The sequence below is a fragment of the Heterodontus francisci genome, chromosome 7 (assembly GCF_036365525.1).
Source record: "Heterodontus francisci isolate sHetFra1 chromosome 7, sHetFra1.hap1, whole genome shotgun sequence".
Classification (NCBI taxonomy): Eukaryota; Metazoa; Chordata; class Chondrichthyes; order Heterodontiformes; family Heterodontidae; genus Heterodontus; species Heterodontus francisci.
In genome coordinates this window covers 124,201,845-124,220,297 of record NC_090377.1, presented here as the reverse complement: position 1 = coordinate 124,220,297, position 18,453 = coordinate 124,201,845, and the positions used below count along the sequence as shown (strand labels likewise).

At 42.8% G+C, this 18,453-nt stretch overlaps 1 protein-coding gene across 1 annotated transcript in view; it reads left to right on the top strand.

Moving 5' to 3' along the window:
* Positions 1–14,407, top strand: part of ndufs1 (NADH:ubiquinone oxidoreductase core subunit S1) — a 55,715-nt gene extending 41,308 nt beyond the window's left edge. Inside the window, exons 12-18 of the mRNA XM_068036110.1 lie at positions 170–299; positions 1,968–2,128; positions 5,669–5,823; positions 7,252–7,427; positions 9,152–9,286; positions 10,231–10,303; positions 13,868–14,407. Of these exons, the coding sequence (XP_067892211.1) occupies positions 170–299; positions 1,968–2,128; positions 5,669–5,823; positions 7,252–7,427; positions 9,152–9,286; positions 10,231–10,303; positions 13,868–13,959 (922 nt within the window). The 3' untranslated portion in view covers positions 13,960–14,407. The remainder of the gene's footprint in view (positions 1–169; positions 300–1,967; positions 2,129–5,668; positions 5,824–7,251; positions 7,428–9,151; positions 9,287–10,230; positions 10,304–13,867) is intronic.
* Positions 14,408–18,453: the final 4,046 nt, after the last annotated feature.

The window sequence follows — 18,453 nt, the reverse complement described above, 5'->3', positions numbered from 1 at the left end:
GCGCCCGTGTCATTATTCTTTCAAATGCTACTGGATCTGCTGTACATTTCCAGCATTTTCTGTTGCAGTTCCTATATTGAAATAGTTAAGGACCCAGTAATCAGGCCATGTGTAACAGTATACCATAAAAGTTTTTTCACTTCTTCCAAATGTTTGTGCCTATTTACAGTTGGCTGCACAATGATCTCCAAGTGGCTTTAGTTGGGACAAATGTGGATTTGAGCTACACCTACAATCACCTTGGAGACTCTCCACAGGTATTAGAGGAGATTGCCTCAGGAAAGCATCCTTTCAGCCAGGTACAGCTTGCGTCTCCATGTTACCCTAACCATGTGCAGTTCATATTCTTTCATTTTATTTTACTCCATCTATTATTAAAGTTTCAGTTAATAAGGTTGCTGATGAAGCAACTGCTATGCACTTGGTGCCATTGGCATGGAATTGACTACTGCCCTAGCACAGTGAATATTGACTCATTTGAAGCTCTCAGAAGGATATTTGGATAGATATCATTGGGAAATAGTGATCTATCTTTGGGGCATGATAAAAGGACACTCCTAAAAACAGGACCTTGATTGAAATGAGCTAATCTGCATCCATAACAATTTAGTGTTTTTATAGAACTGTGTTTTCTCTCTGATTCACAGGGGTTGCTGTAAGTGGATCTGATTACTCACAATTTGGAAAATACCTTTTCAGTAGTCTGCCCTTGCAGAATTGTGTGACGCTGAGGATGAACAAATGGCATTTCTTCAGTAATATGTTTACTGGGTTTTATATATTTTTCTGCTACAATATTTCAGTTGATGAATATTAAACGCATTGGATTTTTGGACTAACACAACCTCAGTAATTTTCTAATTTACAGTTAAATAGGGAGTTGAGCACAGAGGATTGTTGAAGAGTAATAGTGTCAAATAAAGAGCCTACCAACGTGAAGTAAAGTCCTGAATGGTTTAAGTAACCTCCACACAAAATTATTTTGTGTAAAAAGAGTGAGCTTCTGAATTTTTCCCACGTTATCAGTTCATTTGTCAAAGTTCTTAATTGTTCACTGTGAAAAGGCAGTTTTCTTTTCCATTCTTTTCAGCACCAGCTCCCAGCTTTAGATTCATGATCCAACTACCATCTTTTGGAAGCTTCTATTTTTACTTGATCAACTTGTTTAAGTTGGGTGATCGGACAAAACTTAATGAGTTCAACATTTGTAATAAAAAGCTTTGTTAAAAAATTCAGATGCACTCATGTGCAAGTTCAGAGCTCTGCAAAAATGCACACCATTAGACTATCCTTTCTTATCACTTAAGTTTGATTCAAATCACAGGGTTTCCAGACAATTCCAACTCATTTGGACACAGTGGAATCCCCCTTTTACAACCATGTCCCATTAGCAATTCAACACTCATTCCATTGAATACCAAAGCACTCCTCTGATCTCTACAACAATTATCACCTGAACTTTATTTTAAACAATATAAGCAAAATTCACATTTGTGACCATTTCTGTTTGTACTTGCACAGGCCTGTTAGTAGGGTGTGCTGTGTTTCTGTACATGAAGTTACTTGGGTCATTTAGACCCTGGACTGTGAAATACTGGAGTCCTTTTTACAATAACAAAATAAACACATAAATCTATTTTGGTTTACTGTCTAGGGAACAATTTAGTTGAAAGAGAAAAGCTAATTTATTAGTGTTCAGTGTTCGTTACAAGATTAGAGATTGAGGTGTTTGTTTTAGCTAGGAAAATATCTCCGTTGTGATGATTGATCAAGACGGTCAATCGTTTTTGTAGTCAGGAAAGTATAATTACCAGAATAATAGTTCAGCACTGGTATAGGTACAGCTGCGTGTGTGATCAGAGAACTGTAAAATGCTCCTAAATTGAATGCATGGTGAAGGGCAAAGCAAACAGGTGCATTGACATTTACTTGCTGCTGTTCTTCCTACTCCACCCACCACAAAACAGGTCCTGAGTAAAGCAAAGAAGCCCATGGTGGTGGTGGGCAGTTCAATTCTCCAGCGGAGCGATGGTGCAGCTATACACACCGCAGTCAGCACCATTGCACAGAATGTTCGAGCAGGCAGTGGAGTTGGAGATGACTGGAAAGTTTTAAATGTTCTCCAGAGGTCAGTGTTATGATTAACGCTGTGAAAGCATTTTGTAATTTGGGTGTGAATCTTGGTGTTTTATGTAGTTTGCAGGTTTGAGTTTAGGCACTGCCTACTGCATAATTCCTGCCAGTCAAACCAGTATTGAATTTCGCCAATTTACAGCGCAGCATCTCATCTAACTTCACGTGGAATACTGAAAGAAACTTGAATTATTATAGCGCCTTTCACGTCTACAAGATGGCCATAGAGCTTTAAAGCCAATGAAGTACTTTTGAAGTGTAGTCACTGTTGTACTGTAGGAAACACAGCAGCCAATTTGTGCAAGGTCCCACAAACAGCAGTGTGATCATGACCAGATAATTTGTTTTAGGGATGTTTGTTGAGATATAAATATTGGCCAGGACACTGGGGAGAATTCCCCTGCCCTTCAGATAGTGCCATGGGATCTTTTACATCCACCTGAGAAGGCAGACAGGGCCTTGGTTTAAAGTCACAGCTATAAGATGGCAACACCGATTTTGCAGCATTCCCTCAGCACTGAATTTTAGATTAGAGATACAGCACTGAAACAGGCCCTTCGGCCCACCGAGTCTGTGCCGAACATCAACCAACCATTTATACTAATCCTACACTAATCCCATATTCCTACCAAACATCCCCACCTGTCCCTATCTTTCCCTACCACCTACCTATACTAGTGACAATTTTTTTATAATGGCCAATTTACCTATCAACCTGCAAGTCTTTTGGCTTGTGGGAGGAAACCGGAGCACCCGGAGAAAACCCACGCAGACACAGGGAGAACTTGCAAACTCCACACAGGCAGTACCCGGAATTGAACCCGGGTCCCTGGAAATGTGAGGCTGCGGTGCTAACCACGGCGCCACTGTGCCGCCCACTGGAGTGCCAACCTATAATTTGTGTTCAAGTCTCTGGGGTGGAACCCTCTGACTCAGGCAAGTATGCCACCCATTGAGCCACAGCTTAATACAGTTCTGAGTCAGTGAGTTATGGTTTATAACACTATTTCAATAATCTAATGACCTGCCTATATTTTGTACTTGATCTTGAGAACCACTAAATTGTTTTATAGTCTCATAAACACAGCCTTACAAACTGCAGATTTCTTATGGCACTGTTGATGGATAGTCAGGCTGTTGTATAGCAAAACTCTAGCAGGAAGTAAGTATGATGCTTATGGAAAGTATGCAGTATACACTTGACTTTCTACACATTATAGCCATTAGTTTATATGTATCTCTTGCATCTGACACACACAGGACATCACCGTTCAAAGTATCCCATTTTGTTAAATGATCTTTCAGACAAAAGAAAGCCAGTCTTTGACCTAAGAATGGAAATTTTCAGGCAATTCCAGCTTTCTTCAGTACTTTACAAGTAACTGGTTTTGCCTAAATACAGCAGCAGTGTCCTTTCCCGGACCTGCCAGATTAGAAGGCTAAATGTCACAACTGTGCTCCAGATCTGTAAATGGAAGGTCACATATTAGAGGTGGAGGAAGGAAAATTCTTCCATACGTGAGGTCGAAAGAATATAGATTTAAAGTGCATCAGTGCATAACTCAGAAAAGTACTTCATATATAATTAATTACTTAGAAGCAGTTGATTTTGTTTTTACCTACAAAAGTTATTTGTGCACAGTGAGATCCTACAATTATTCAATAAAAATTTGATAAATGACCAGCTGGTGTGTCTCCTGTCCTTGTTGGTTGAGGGATTAAAATTTTAACCAGATGTCAGACCAACATTTATCACACTAGCATCATCACTAATGTAAATTATCTGGTTGTTTATTGTAGTGCTGTTTGTGGGATCTTGCTATGTAAAAATTGGCCACTGCGTTTGCTTACATTACTACATTGATTGTCCTTCAAAACTATTTAATTGGTTATGAACTGAAAGGTGCTATATGAATGCAATTTTATTCGTTCTTGCAAATACTGTCAGCGGATCTTTGATGTCTGCTGACTCCCAGGAAGAGACCGACTGGAAGGTAGTTTAATGTCTTGTCTGAAGGAAGGCAGCTTTCAACAATGTAGGACTCCCCCAGTACTGCACTGAACTGTAAGCTTAGATTATGTGCTCGAGGCCTGAAATGGGGCCACTTGGCCATCAAACTGGCCAACCTATGTTATGTTACTTCCAAAGATAATATGATTAAAAATAATAAATACCCAATACTTTAGTTGTATTTAGGTGTAGTTTATATTATGTAAAATTTACAGCAAAGGAACAGTGTTTGTACTCTGCATATGCCTCCTCCCACCTGACTTCACCTCACTCTATCAATATATCCTTCTATTCCTTTATCCAGCTTCCCTCATAATGCATCTATGCTATTTGCCTCAACTATTTCATGTGGTGGCGAGTTCCATATTTTAACCAATCTGAGTAAAGAAGTTTGTCCTGAATTCTTTAATGGATTTATTAATGACTGTCTTATATTTATGGTGCTGAGTTTTGTACTCCCCACAAGTGGAAACATTTTTCCCCCTGTCTAGCCTATTGAACGCCTTCATAATTTTAAAGACATCTGTCAGGTCACTCTTCAGTCTTCTTTCAAAAAAGCCCCCAACCTGTTCAGTCTTTGCTGATGCTAAATTAAGCAGCCATTCCTGCTGTTGGTGCTAATCCCGAGAGTGGTCACGCAGGAAGCCTCTCTCAGCCCTCACACCAGCTGTTGTAGGAAAAGCACTGGGTGAACCAGCAGCTCTTGAAGTTGCAGCAGTCGTTTTTGCTGTGCGTGGTTTCTGTGGCGCTATTTCACAATGTAGCTTACAGCCCCATTGGAACTACAGGCACTCATTTTGAAGAATCCAAGATTATCAATCTGAAGCACTACATAAATGTGGCAGCAGTGAATTTGGGGTTCAAGTGGAAATCATAAACCATTTCTTGGGTTCAGTTTCAGGGTTGGTGACATCCTCCAAACCCTTCAATTGAATTGTTCTAGTTCACTCATAGCAGTCTCAAAGAATGATACCAGGGATGAAGGATTTGTGGAAAGTCTAGAGAAGTTCGGATTGTTCTCTTCGATGGAGCAGAGAATGTTAAGGGGATATTTAATAAAGGTGATAAAAATTACGAAGAGGTTTGAGATAAGGAGGAACTGTTTCCACTCGCAGGAGGATCAAAATCAGAAGACACAAATTTAAGATAATTGGCAAAAGACCCAGAGGAGCAACGAGATTTTTTTTTATATCCAGTGAGTTGTGATCTGGAATTCACTGCCTGAAAGCAGATTTAATAGTAACTTCCAAAAGGGAATTAAATATAAACTTGAAAATAATTTGCAGGGCTATGACTGAAAGCGAGGGGGTATTTGGATAGCTCTTTCAAAAAGCCAGCACAATGAACTGAGTGGCCATCCCCAGTGCTGTATGATTCTATGAAAGTATCCAGCACGTGGAGGTTAAGCTCAGCAACTTTATTGAGACAGTGTGATGAGAGCTGTGACCCTGGATCTGGCCTATCTTGTGCTCGATTGGTGGATGATTGATGCAAATTAACAAAGCTGCATTTGTCTTTCTGCAGGGTGGCCAGTCAAGTGGCAGCTCTGGATTTGGGATACAAAGCTGGTGTTGATGTTATCCGGAAAAATCCACCCAAGGTACTGTTCCTTCTCGGAGCAGACAGTGGCTGCATCACACGACAGGACCTTCCAAAGGACTGCTTCATCATTTATCAGGGTAAGCATCAGGGCTGTTGTCATCTGCATACACTGGTGAACCTCTGGAATGCATTGCTGGCTGGTGTGTGTGCTGAATCTCTACATGCCTTGATTGGGACAGACATTGTATCAGAGAAGGTGAGTAGTTTTATAAATAACACATTGTTCATGTGATCTCCTGGACTGCTTTTGATCGTCTTAGGCATGTTGGAGAGGAATATTCCAGAGTATATTTTCCCTCATTGACTCTGGGTTTATTTTTGCCAGGAGATTACATGGCTGCAGGGGAGGTGGTGGTAGTGGGGAAAGTGGGAGGAAGTGTTCAGTCATAATTCTCTGACCATCTTGGTATGGTAGGCTTGATGGTTTTTTCCTGCCCATCATTTCTGTATGTCATATGTATAACAGCCTTGCATCAGGAAAACCCCAGCTGTTTTATCATCGTCATCGCTACATCCTGACCAGAAACCCATCTCCCGTTGTCACCAGCAATTGAGTATCATTGTAGATTTGAGCAGCTTTAGCTCAGCAACCTGGAAGAATGCAGTCCAGGGAGAGGATGTTCTTATCTCTGGCAGCTGCAAAAATCTTAACTGAAATTCAGTACCTAATCGAAAGAAAGTCTGGCATTTATATAGCACCTTTCACTACTTCAGGACTTCTGAAACCACTTTACAACCAGTGATGTACTTTATGAAGTGTAGGCACTTGATATTGTTTTTTAAATACAGCAGTCAGTTTTCACACAGCAAGATCCCAGAAACAGCAATGAAATAAATGGCCAGATCATCTGGTTTAGATGTTGGTTGAGGGATAAATGTTGAACACAACACCAGGAGAACCCCACTGCTGTTCTTCGAATCGTGCCATGCAATCTTTTACATCTACCCGAGGGGGTAGACAGGGCCTCTGTTAAACATCTTATCCAAAAGCTGGCACTTCAGACAGCACAGCATTTCAGACAGTGCAGCACTCCCTCAGCACTGCGCTAAAATGCCAGCCTAGATTATGTGCTCAAGGCTCTGGAACAGGACTTGAACCTACAACCTTCTGGCTCAGGCGAGAGTTCTGCCACAGCAAGCACATATTAGACTCACAATGGATGCAAGTCCATAGTATAAACCTTGCCCACAATAGGGAACCCCTTGGGGATTTTGATCTTGTTCTGAGAGGCTACAAGACTGACAGGTTTAGGAAATAGAAATATGGTAGGAGAGCAGTAGATGACGCCATTTTGAATTTGAGGTTAAAGCCTATCGGCAGAATAAATAGAGCTATCCTCTGCATCTAGCTGCGTGATACCTAAACTGAAAATGCTTGATTCTGACTGCCAACTTCGTATTTGCTTTGTGTTAATGTGCCTCAACTTGATGAGCATTAAAGTAAAAAAAAAAAAATCTCTCAGCCCATGTAAAATGATCACTGGTTGTTCATATTCCCCATTTAGGACACCATGGAGATGTTGGAGCACCCATGGCGGATGTTGTTCTACCTGGAGCTGCTTACACAGAGAAGGCTGCCACATATGTCAACACAGAAGGCCGTGCCCAGCAGACCAGAGTGGCAGTGACTGCACCGGGCATGGCCAGGGAGGATTGGCAAATTATTCGTGCACTTTCTGAGGTATAATGGAGTGTCCATAGAATAGCAGCATAGTCAGAGGAACCATTCAGCCCTCAAGCCTTTTCAACCATTGAATTAGATTTTGACTGATTTCAACCTCATCTACCGTAGCCACTTCTCTCCCCAGTTCCTATCCCTTCATACCCTTCCCAAACAAAAATCCATTGATTACAACTTAGAAGTTTTCCCTTAGAAGCCTCAACACCTTTTTGTGGGAGAGAGTTCTGGATTTCCTCCAGTATTAACCTTCACACATGAGCACCAAATCATATAGCAAAGGCTTTGTGTTTTCTTCCTCTCTCCCCACCCCTCCCCAAAGATAAAGGAGGACCTAAACTGGCCAGTTCCACTAGAAACCAGGGCAATTTCAAGAATTCAGAAAATTCCCTTCAGGTACTTAAGGGAATAATTGAGTCTTCTCTTATCCTTAAAGATATCCCTTTAGAAATTACACATCTGCATGTTTATAGTATCCAACATGCCGGGGAGGAACCCTAGCTAAGGCAAGGCACTTGAGGAGTATGGCCATTTTGGCACTTATTCTGGCTCTTGTAGCACCTACCAATCCTTTCTCAAATTGGTGATAGGTGTCACGCTCTTTAGAGCACAGCTGTCGAATATGGAGTGTCTCTTTATTGGACCACCTTCTGATTCTAACTGAGCCAAGGTGACGTAATTCAGTAATATTTATATTTTTTTAATATTTATTTTTTATATTTAGAGATACAGCACTGAAACAGACTCTTCGGCCCACCGAGTCTGTGCCGACCAACAGCCACCCATTTACTCTAACCCTACAGTAATTCCATATTCCCTATCACCTCCCTACACTAGGGGCAATTTACAACAGCCAATTTACCTATCACCTGCAAGTCTTTGGATATGGGAGGAAACTGGAGAACCCGGCGAAAACCCACGCAGACACAGGGAGAACTTGCAAACTCCGCACAGGCAGTACCCAGAATCGAACCCGGGTCCCTGGAGCTGTGAGGCTGCGGTGCTAACCACTGTGCCGCCATGAAATGCACTGTTGACTGCAGTGAGCATATCATTTTAAAAAGAAAGCCTTGCGTTTATATAGCACCTTTCAGAACCTCAGGACGTTCCAAAGTGCTTTACAGCCAGTGAAGTTATTTTGAAGTGTAGTCATTTTTGTGATGTAGGAAATGCAGCAGCCACTTTGTGCACAGAAAGATCCCACAAACAGCAATGTGATAATTGTCAGATAATCTGTTTTCTAATGCTGTTGGTTGAGTTACAAATAATGACCAGGACATCAGGGTTAAAGTTCCCTGCTGTTCTTCAAAATAGTGCCATGGATCTTTTACATTCACCTGAGAGTGCAGACGGGGCCTCAATTTAACGTCTCATCCAAAAGACGGCACCTCCAAAAGGGCTGCACTCGCTCGGTACTGCACTGGAGCATCTGCCTAGATTTTATGCTCAAATCTCTAGACTGGGGCTTGAACCTACTACCTTCTGAGCCACGGTTAACACGAGGGATCATGTCTGGAATTTATCTTCCTGATTCTCTATGGTTCAGTACAAAACCATTAAGAGAATCTGCATGAAAACTTAAGTCTGCTTTCAGTTTAAACCCTTATGCATTCTTCATATTTACCCAGACTGAGTTTCTAAACAAGGGTTGACCAGTGATATAGAGCAGTGGTGGTTTAATTTGAAAGTGTGGCCTCATGTGTTCCTAATGCTTTGTCCCTCCACAGGTGGCTGGTGTGACACTTCCATATGATACTCTGGATGAGGTCCGTGACAGGCTAGCTGAGATATCTCCTAACCTGATCTGCTACAATGATGTAGAGGAGGCCAACTTTTTCAAACAGGCAAACGAACTCGCAAAGGTCAGCATGACTTCAATATTAACCTGGTAGAACATACATATTGCTGTATAAACACACTTTGTTCTGCAGTTTACATTGATACTATCATATGGAACTATAACAAAAATAACTTCGGGTGGCGCAGTGGTTAGCACCGCAGCCTCACAGCTCCAGGGACCCGGGTTCAATTCTGGGTACTGCCTGTGTGGCGTTTGCAAGTTCTCCCTGTGACTGCGTGGGTTTTCACCGGGTGCTCCGGTTTCCTCCCACAGCCAAAAGACTTGCAGGTGATAGGTAAATTGGCCATTATAAATTGCCCCTAGTATAGGTAGGTGGTAGGGAATATGGGATTACTGTAGGGTTAGTATAAATGGGTGGTTGTTGGTTGGCACAGACTCGGTGGGCCAAAGGGCCTGTTTCAGTGCTGTATCTCTAAATAAATAAATAAATTATAAAGCACCTTTGATGTAAAGTAACTTCACTGAAGCCTAATCAGAGAAAAGTGGGAGAGGTTTGGAGGGGTGACGAAAAGGTGGGTTTCAAAGAGCATCTTAAAGGAGAAGAGAGAGACAGAAATGTTTCAGGCAGGGAATTCCAAAGCATAGGGCCTGGATGGCTAAAGGAATGCCAAGCAATTGTGGAGTGAGGGATGCACAAGGACCAGGTTTAGTAGAATGCAGAGTTCTCAAAGATGGTAGGGCTATAGAAGGTTACAGAGGTAGGGAGAGATGAGATCCAGAGAGTTTTAAATTTGAAGTAAATGGGGGAACTATTTAGGTCACCAAGAACTGAGGTGATAGGTGACAGGGACTTAGTGTTTGGCGAAGGTTTAGAAAGTTATGCTGTCAGAGTACTTCATGCGGTGTATATTCATTTCTATTAATTAATGTTGTTCTTCTGTTTTGTTAATTTCTCCAGGCAGCCCTCAGTAACTGCCTCTGACTATTTTCTCTGCTTTCTTACAGCTGGTGAATCAACAGATCCTACCTGAACCACTTGTTCCACCCCAACTTACAATTAAAGATTTTTACATGACTGGTATGTGCTACTCAAATATTCACTGGTATACTGTTTGGGAACCATGGGTAATTATGCTCAAATAAGGATAAAAACCAGAGATTCCCTTCTTTTGATTAACAGGTTAAATGTTACTAGTAGTGTTTAATGGACACCAGGCACCTTTTCTGCATTAGTTGTATACCATTCTTTTTGAAAGGCCCAGATTTTGCAAAACTCTGCATTCGCCGTCATTGCTCCACTGAAACTGATAGAAACCCATGGAGTCAGCACATGCACAGAATAATGCAGAAATCCAGAGGTTTCTGTCAATAATTCAACACTTCTCCAGAGGTTCCCCCTGCACCCCATTCCCCCTCCCCCCCCTTCTTCCCGCCCCCCCCCCCCGAACGTGCAATCCAAAAGCAATTGAGAATTTTCACACTTATTTTTTGTTCGTCTCCCTGTAAAAACCTTTGAAAAAGTTGCATCGTGTTGAATGAGTTGCAACTGGGTTTTTAATGACCTCCTAACTTCAGAATTACAACTAAATACCCTCACTGGCCCTGAGAAGCTGATTCTATATTTGTGGAATGTCACATTTTTTCATTATGGTAAAAAAAAATCCACATTTTAATTTTTTTTTTAATTTGAAGTTTGTTTATAATTATTTTAGCTTCTATCCAAATCCAATCATCATTTATTTTGTTATCTGAACATTTATAATTAAAGTGAAGGATAAAGTGCTTATAACTTCCTGGTTTGTTGTCTGTGAGAATATTTAATTGGCTGCTTGCTGACACTGCTGCTGCACGCCTTGAGATCCCCTTGACTTAGCATCAGATTTAAGCTGCCATCGAGAAAGGAGAAATCTGCATGACAGATTGCTAGATCTTTGTGGGTAGCTATCTTCAAGGTCAGCAGCGAGTGCTGTTGCTTCACTGCTGCGTGCAAAAATATATTGGGCTAAATTTTGCAAAGTTAAGGTATTAAAAAAATGCTTTTATGAAATTTATACAATATGCATAAATAGCTCAGTCACATGACTAACATAACTTGCATTTATATACTGCCTTTAATGCAAGTAAAGATCCCAGGTCTTGTCATAGAACCGCAATCAGAGAAAAATTGACACCAAGCGAAGGGAGGAGCTATTCAGAGGGATGGTCAAAGAGAGAGGTTTTAAGAAGAGTCTTGAACGAGGAGAGGCAGGTGTATAGTTAGAGGGGTTTAAGGAGGGAATTTCTGAGCTTAGGGCCTGGGCAGCTGAAGGTATGGCTGCCAATGGTGGGGTGAAGAGATACATAAGGGGTCAGAATTGGAGGAATGCTGAGTTCTGGGATGGTTGTTGGGAGGAGAAGATAATAGAGGGAGGAATAGGTAAGGCCATGATGGGATTTGAACCCAAGGATTTGAATTCTAAATTTGAGGCCTTGAGGGACCGAGAGCCAATATTCATCAACAAACACAGGGCTGTGTGGTGAGTAAAATTCAGTGCAGGATTGGATAGGAGGCAGCAGAATTTTGAATGAGCTGAAGTTTATGAAGGGTGAAGGAGGGGAGGCAGGCCAGTAGTGCATTGGATTAGTCAAGTCTGAAGTCAATGGGAATCGGGGAAAATTCTCCGCTGGTTGGAGTCATACCTAGCGCAAAGGAAGATGGTTGTGGTTGTTGGAGGTCAATCATCTGAGCTCCAGGACATCACTGCAGGAGTTGCTCAGGGTAAACCACCTTCAGCTGCTTCATCAATGACCTTCCTTCAATCATAAGGTCAGAAGTGGGGATGTTTGCTGATGATTGTGCAATGTTCAACACCATTCGCGACTCCTCAGATACTGAAGTGGTCCATGTAGAAATGCAGCAAGACCTAGACAATATCCAGGCTTGAGCTGATAAATGGCAAGTAACATTTGCGCCACACAGTGCCAGGCAATGGCCATCTCCAACAAGAGAGAATCTAACCATCTCCCCTTGACATTCAATGGCATTACGATCACTGAAACCCCCACAATCAATATTCTAGGGGTTACCATTGACCAGAAACTGAACTGGAGTAGCCATATAAATACCATGGCTACAAGAGCAGGTAAGAGGCTAGGAATCCTGCGGCGAGTAACTCACCTCCTGACTCCCCAAAGCCTGTCCACCATCTATAAGGCACAAGTCAGGAGTGTGATGGAATACTCTCCACTTGCCTGGATGGGTGCAGCTTCAACAACACTCAAGAAGCTCGACACCATCCAGAACAAAGCAGCCTGCCTGATTGGCACCCCATCTACAAACATTCACTCCTTCCACCACCGACACACAGTTCCAGCAGTGTGTACCATCAACAAGATGCACTGCAGCAACGCACCAAGGCTCCTTAAACAACACCTTCCAAAGCCATGACCTTGACCAACTAGAAGGACAAGGGCCACAAATGCATGGGAACACCACCATCTGAAAGTTCCCCTCCAAGTCACAAACCATCCTGACTTGGAACTATATCACTATTCGTTCAGTGTCGCTGGGTCAAAATCCTGGAACTCCCTTCCTAACAGCACTGTGAGTGTACCTACCTCCCATGGACTGCAGCGGTTCAAGAAGGCAGCTCACCACCACCTTCTTGAGGCCAATTGGGGATGGGCAATAAATGCTGGCCTGGCCCACGATGCCCACATCCCATGAATGAATAAAAAATAACAAAAGTCCGGAGGTGAGATTGTTATGGACAAACACTGCATACATTATCCAATGAAAGAAAGATTTGCATACATATAGCACCTTATCACAATTCAGATATGTACCGAGGCACTGCAGAGGATGAATTACCTTGAATTTAAGTGCTTATTATTTTAGCAGGCACAGTACCATGTTGTGCATAGCAAGATCCCTCAAAAAGCAGTGAGATCAGTTGATCTATTTTTGCCATTGTTGATTGAGGGAGGAATGTTGGCCAGGACATTAAAAAAACTTCCTGCAGTTCAAATAGTGCCATAGAACCATTGAAACAACTCCTCTAGAGGACAGGATCTCCAATAATCCATTTCTACTCTAGAGTTTTAGCCAAGGTTATGTGTGACCAAGTTTTTATAATGACATTAGACTAATAGTGTGGAGCCTCAAGGGGGCCATAAATTTAAATATATTTGCTTATTTCCCTTAATCAGCATATACATCTAAAGGGGCTGTTACTTGGAATTCGGATTTATCCACTAATGGGCAACAGCACTACGAGCAGCCCTTCCCAAACCTCCAAAATTCAAACTGGACAAATCAGCCTGACAGGAATCTAAGTGCATATAGGACTGGGCTTTGAGGGTCAGATTGTTGGGGCTACAGGGCGGTATGTGGCCCACATATCATTGTTTGGATACCGTTGGCAGTGATTATATGCTCGAATCCTGTCATGTAGGTTGGAGCCACAAAGCCACAATCTTCTGGTTTAAGGGGGAAATCCAGCAATAACAGCTTTGTGTTTGTGGTTTTTTTTGTGAAGAAACCTGTTTAATATTGTATGCTGATTGCTGCACTGAAAGGGCTCCATGGTATTTATGCAACAGGTTTCAGCAGGAACCTAGACTCATTCTAGCCTTTTCTATTACTGTTTTCCTTTTCCTGCAGATCCAATCAGCCGAGCTTCCCAGACGATGGCAAAGTGCATCAAAGCAGTTACGGAAGGAGCCAGTGCAGTGGAAGAGCCTTCCATCTGCTAACGCACACTGACAAAATGACCTCAAACCATCCATGTTGTGCTGATGTAACTGAGTTCTGCATAACTATGTGTAAAGGACAGGACCCTAATGAAGACTGATTTCATGCCCGGCTGTATACTTAGAGCATTGTTAACAAAGCTGTATGCTGCTCAATGTGGGGAAAAAATACAAGTTACACTCTACCCATCTACTTGCTACACTACATTGTAGTACAGTTAACTTCTGTCGAGTTAAGTAATATAAACTTCCAGAAGAAATTCAAATAGTTTAGTATGGTAATCAGGCTGCGTAATAAGCTTGTGATTATGCTGACTCTTGTGTTCAAGCCACTATTTTCGTGTGTTTATAAAACCTCCCAAAGGATAACAGCATTCCTTGTATCACTCCTACAGGAGAGGTATTTACAGGAAATAAATCTATACCACAAGGGTAAAGTCAGTGAAATGTATTCTTTGGGTGACTGACTGTGTGATCAATATCCTACAACATTTGGATTATGCACCGTAACTGGTATCTGACAATCCATCGGAGATACATCTGCCACTGGATGAAAGTGCCAGTACATCTCTGATCTAAACTGAGTAAATCACCGACCTGCCACTAAAGCTAGAGCTTTGAAACTGCAAGATCTGAGCTCTAGTTCCTTTTCCATGTCTAATCCTTTAACCAGTAACAGCAACCTGCATTTATAGAGCACCTTTTTTTCTTCTTCTTTGGCCTCCTTGTCTCGAGAGACAATGGGTACGCGCCTGGAGGTGGTCAGTGGTTTGTGGAGCAGCGCCTGGAGTGGCTATAAAGGCCAATATTAGAGTGACAGACTCTTCCACAGGTGCTGCAGAAAAAATGTGTTTGTCGGGGCTGTTACACAGGTGGCTCTCCCCTTGCGCTTCTGTCTTTTTTCCTGCCAACTACTAAGTCTCTTCGGCTCGCCACGCTTTAGCCCCGCCTTTATGGCTGCCCGCCAGCTCTGGCGATTGCTGGCAACTGACTCCCACGACTTGTGATCAATGTCACAGGACTTCATGTTGCGTTTGCAGATGTCTTTAAAGCGGAGACATGGACGGCCGGTGGGTCTGATACCAGTGGCGAGCTTGCTGTACAATGTGTCCTTGGGGATCCTGCCATCTTCCATGCAGCTCACATGGCCAAGCCATCTCAAGCGCCGCTGACTCAGTAGTGTGTATAAGCTGGGGATGTTGGCTGCCTCGAGGACTTCTGTGTTGGAGATACGGTCCTGCCACCTGATGTCAAGGATTCTCCGGAGGCATACGTTGTCCAGGCCTCTCTGCCATAGAGCAAGGTACTGAGGACACAGGCTTGATACACTCGGACTTTTGTGTTCCGTGCGCCATTTTCCCACACTCTCTTGGCCAGAGTAATAAATGTAATAAAACATACCAAGGCACTTTACAAGTGCATTATGGAACAAAATTCAATACCAAGCCACATAACATAGGAGTAGGCCATTCAGCCCATCGAGCCTGCTCTGCCATTCAATACGATCATGGCTGATCATCCACTTCAATGCCTTTTTCCCACACTATCCTCATATTGCCTTGTGTCGTTTCTATTTAGAAATCTGTCAATCTCTACTTTAAACATACTCAATGACTGAGCTTCCACAGCCCTCTGGGGTAGAGAAGTCCAAAGATTCACAACCCTTTGAGTAAAGATATTTCTCCTCATCTCGGTCCTAAGTGGCTTCCCCCTTATTTTGAAATTGTGTCCCCTGGTTCTAGACTCCCCAACCAGGGGAAAACATATTACCTGCATCTACCCTGTCTATCTCTTTATGTATTTTGTCGATTTCAATGAGATCACCTCTCATTCTTTAAAACTCTAGAGAATACAGGCCCAGTTTCCCCACTCTCTCTTCATAGGACAGTCCTGCCATCCCGGAAACAAGTCTGGTGAACCTTTGTTGCACTTCCTCTATGGCAATAATATCCTTCCTAAGGTAAGGACCAAAACTGCACATAGTACTCCAGGTGCGGTCTAACCAAGGTTCTATACAATTGAAGCAAGATTTTGCTGCTACTCTTGTGATAAAGGCTAACATACCATTAGTCTTAATTGCTTGCTGCACCTGCATGTCAACGTTCAGTGACTTATTGACAAGGGCACCCATGTCCCTTTGTACATCTACACTTTCTAATCTCTTACCATTTAAGAAATACTCCACATCTAATCCTCCTACCAAAGTGGATACCTCACATTTTTCCATATTATATTCCATCTGCCACATTCTTGCCCACTCACTAAGTCTTTACAAATCCTCTTGAAGCTGCTTTGCATCTTCCTCACAATACACGTTCCCACCTAGTTTTGTGTCATCCGCAAACTTGGTAATAATACATTTGGTCCCCACATCCAAATCATTGATATATATTGTGAACAACTGGGGCCCAAGCACTGATCCCTGCAGTACCCCACTAGTCACAGCCTGCAAACGCGAGAATGACGGGTTTATTCCTACTAGATTAGATTAGAGATACAGCACTGAAACAGGCCCTTCGGCCCACCGAGTCTGTGCCGACCATCAACCACCCATTTATACTAATCCTACACTAATCCCATATTCTTACCAAACATCCCCACCTGTCCCTATATTTCCCTACCACCTACCTATACTAGTGACAATTTATAATGGCCAATTTACCTATCAACCTGCAAGTCTTTTGGCTTGTGGGAGGAAACCGGAGCACCCGGAGAAAACCCACGCAGACACAGGGAGAACTTGCAAACTCCACACAGGCAGTACCCGGAATCGAACCCAGGTCCCTGGAGCTGTGAGGCTGCAGTGCTAACTCTCTGTTTTCTGCTCCCAACAGGTTCATCAAACATGATTTGCATATTAAGCCAGATGACAAGCTTGTCAATGAGGTTGGTTTTAAGGAATATTTTAAAGGAGGAAAGAAGCAGCGAGGTAAAAGGAGGGAGTTCTGGAGCCTTGGGGCCTAGGCTTCTGAAGATATGGCCACCCATGGTGGAGTAGTGAAAATAGGGAATGCTCAAGGGGCCAGAATTCAAGGAGCACAGGTAGCTAGAGGGATTGTAGGTTAAAGGAGATTACAGACATAAGGAGGGGCAAGGCAATGGAGGCATTTGAAATCAAGGATGCGAATTTTAAAATTGAGCCATTGCTTGAATGGCAGCCAACATAGATACGCGCACACAGGGGAGATGGTTGAGTTGACTTATTGTGAGTTAGGACAAGGGCAGCAGAGTTTTGATTGACCTCAAGTTTGTGGAGGATAATACTGTGGAGGCTTTTTATTTGTTTCATGGGATGTGGGTGTTGCTGGCAAGACCAGCATTTCATGGAGGGGAACTTGCAGATGGAGGGGAAATTGCAGATGGTGGTGTTCCCACATGTTTTTTGCTCTTGGCTTTCGAGATGGTAGAGGTTGTGGGTTTGGAAGATGCTGTTGAAGGAGGTGATTAGTTGCTGCAGTGCATCTTGTATATGGTACACACTGCAGCCCAACTGCATTGGAATAATCAAGTCTAAAGGCAACAAGGGATGAGGGTTTCAGCAGCAAATAAGCTGAGGCAGGATCAGAGTCAGGTGATGTTACGATGATAGATAAAGGCAGTCTTAGTGATGGTGTGGATGTGTGAAGGAAGCTCAAGTGTAACACCAAAGTTAGCTTCTGTCTTCCTAATATTGAATTGAAGGAACTATCTTCTCATTGAATACTTGATGTCAGACAAACAGTCAAGACAATTGCGAGACTGAGGAAGGGTAAAGAGGTAGAGCTAGGTATCAAGGGCATACAATACCACTTCCTTTCACCTGGCTCAACCCTTACTTATCCCCCTCTGCTGCTAAAACTGCTGTGCACCCATTTGTTGCTTTGACACTCTTTTTCGCTCCCACAATCCTGGAAAACCTCTTTACCTCCACAAACTATAACTCATCCAAAATGTTCTGCTCCACAACCTTCAGCTGTGTCTCAGTGATCGCATTTTCACTTTTGAGTAAGAAAGTTGTGTGTTCAAGTCCCACTCCAGAGATTTCAGCAAATAATCTAGGCTCGCATTCCAGTGCAATACCTAGGGAATGCTCCACTGTCAGAGGTGCCATCTTTCAGATGAGACTTTAAACCAAAGGGTCCTTCTGCCACCTCGGGTGGATGTAAAAGATCCCATGACAGGATTTGAAGAGCAACGGAGTTCTCCCTGGTGCCCTGGCCAATGTTTACCCTCAAACAACATTGCATAAACATTATCTGGCCATAATCAGGCCACCATTTGTTGGATTTTGCTGTGCTCAAATTGGCGACTGCATTTTCTACATTACAACTACGACTACACCTCAAAAATACTTTATTGGCTGTAAAGAGCTTTGGGATCTCCTGAAGCAATGAAAGGTGCAAAATAATGGCAAGTCTTACATACTGCTCCATCACCTGTATCTATGCTCAGCTCCACTTGCTTTGCACTCCCCAGTGAATTGTCAATTATGGGTGGCACAGTGGCGCAGTGGTTAGC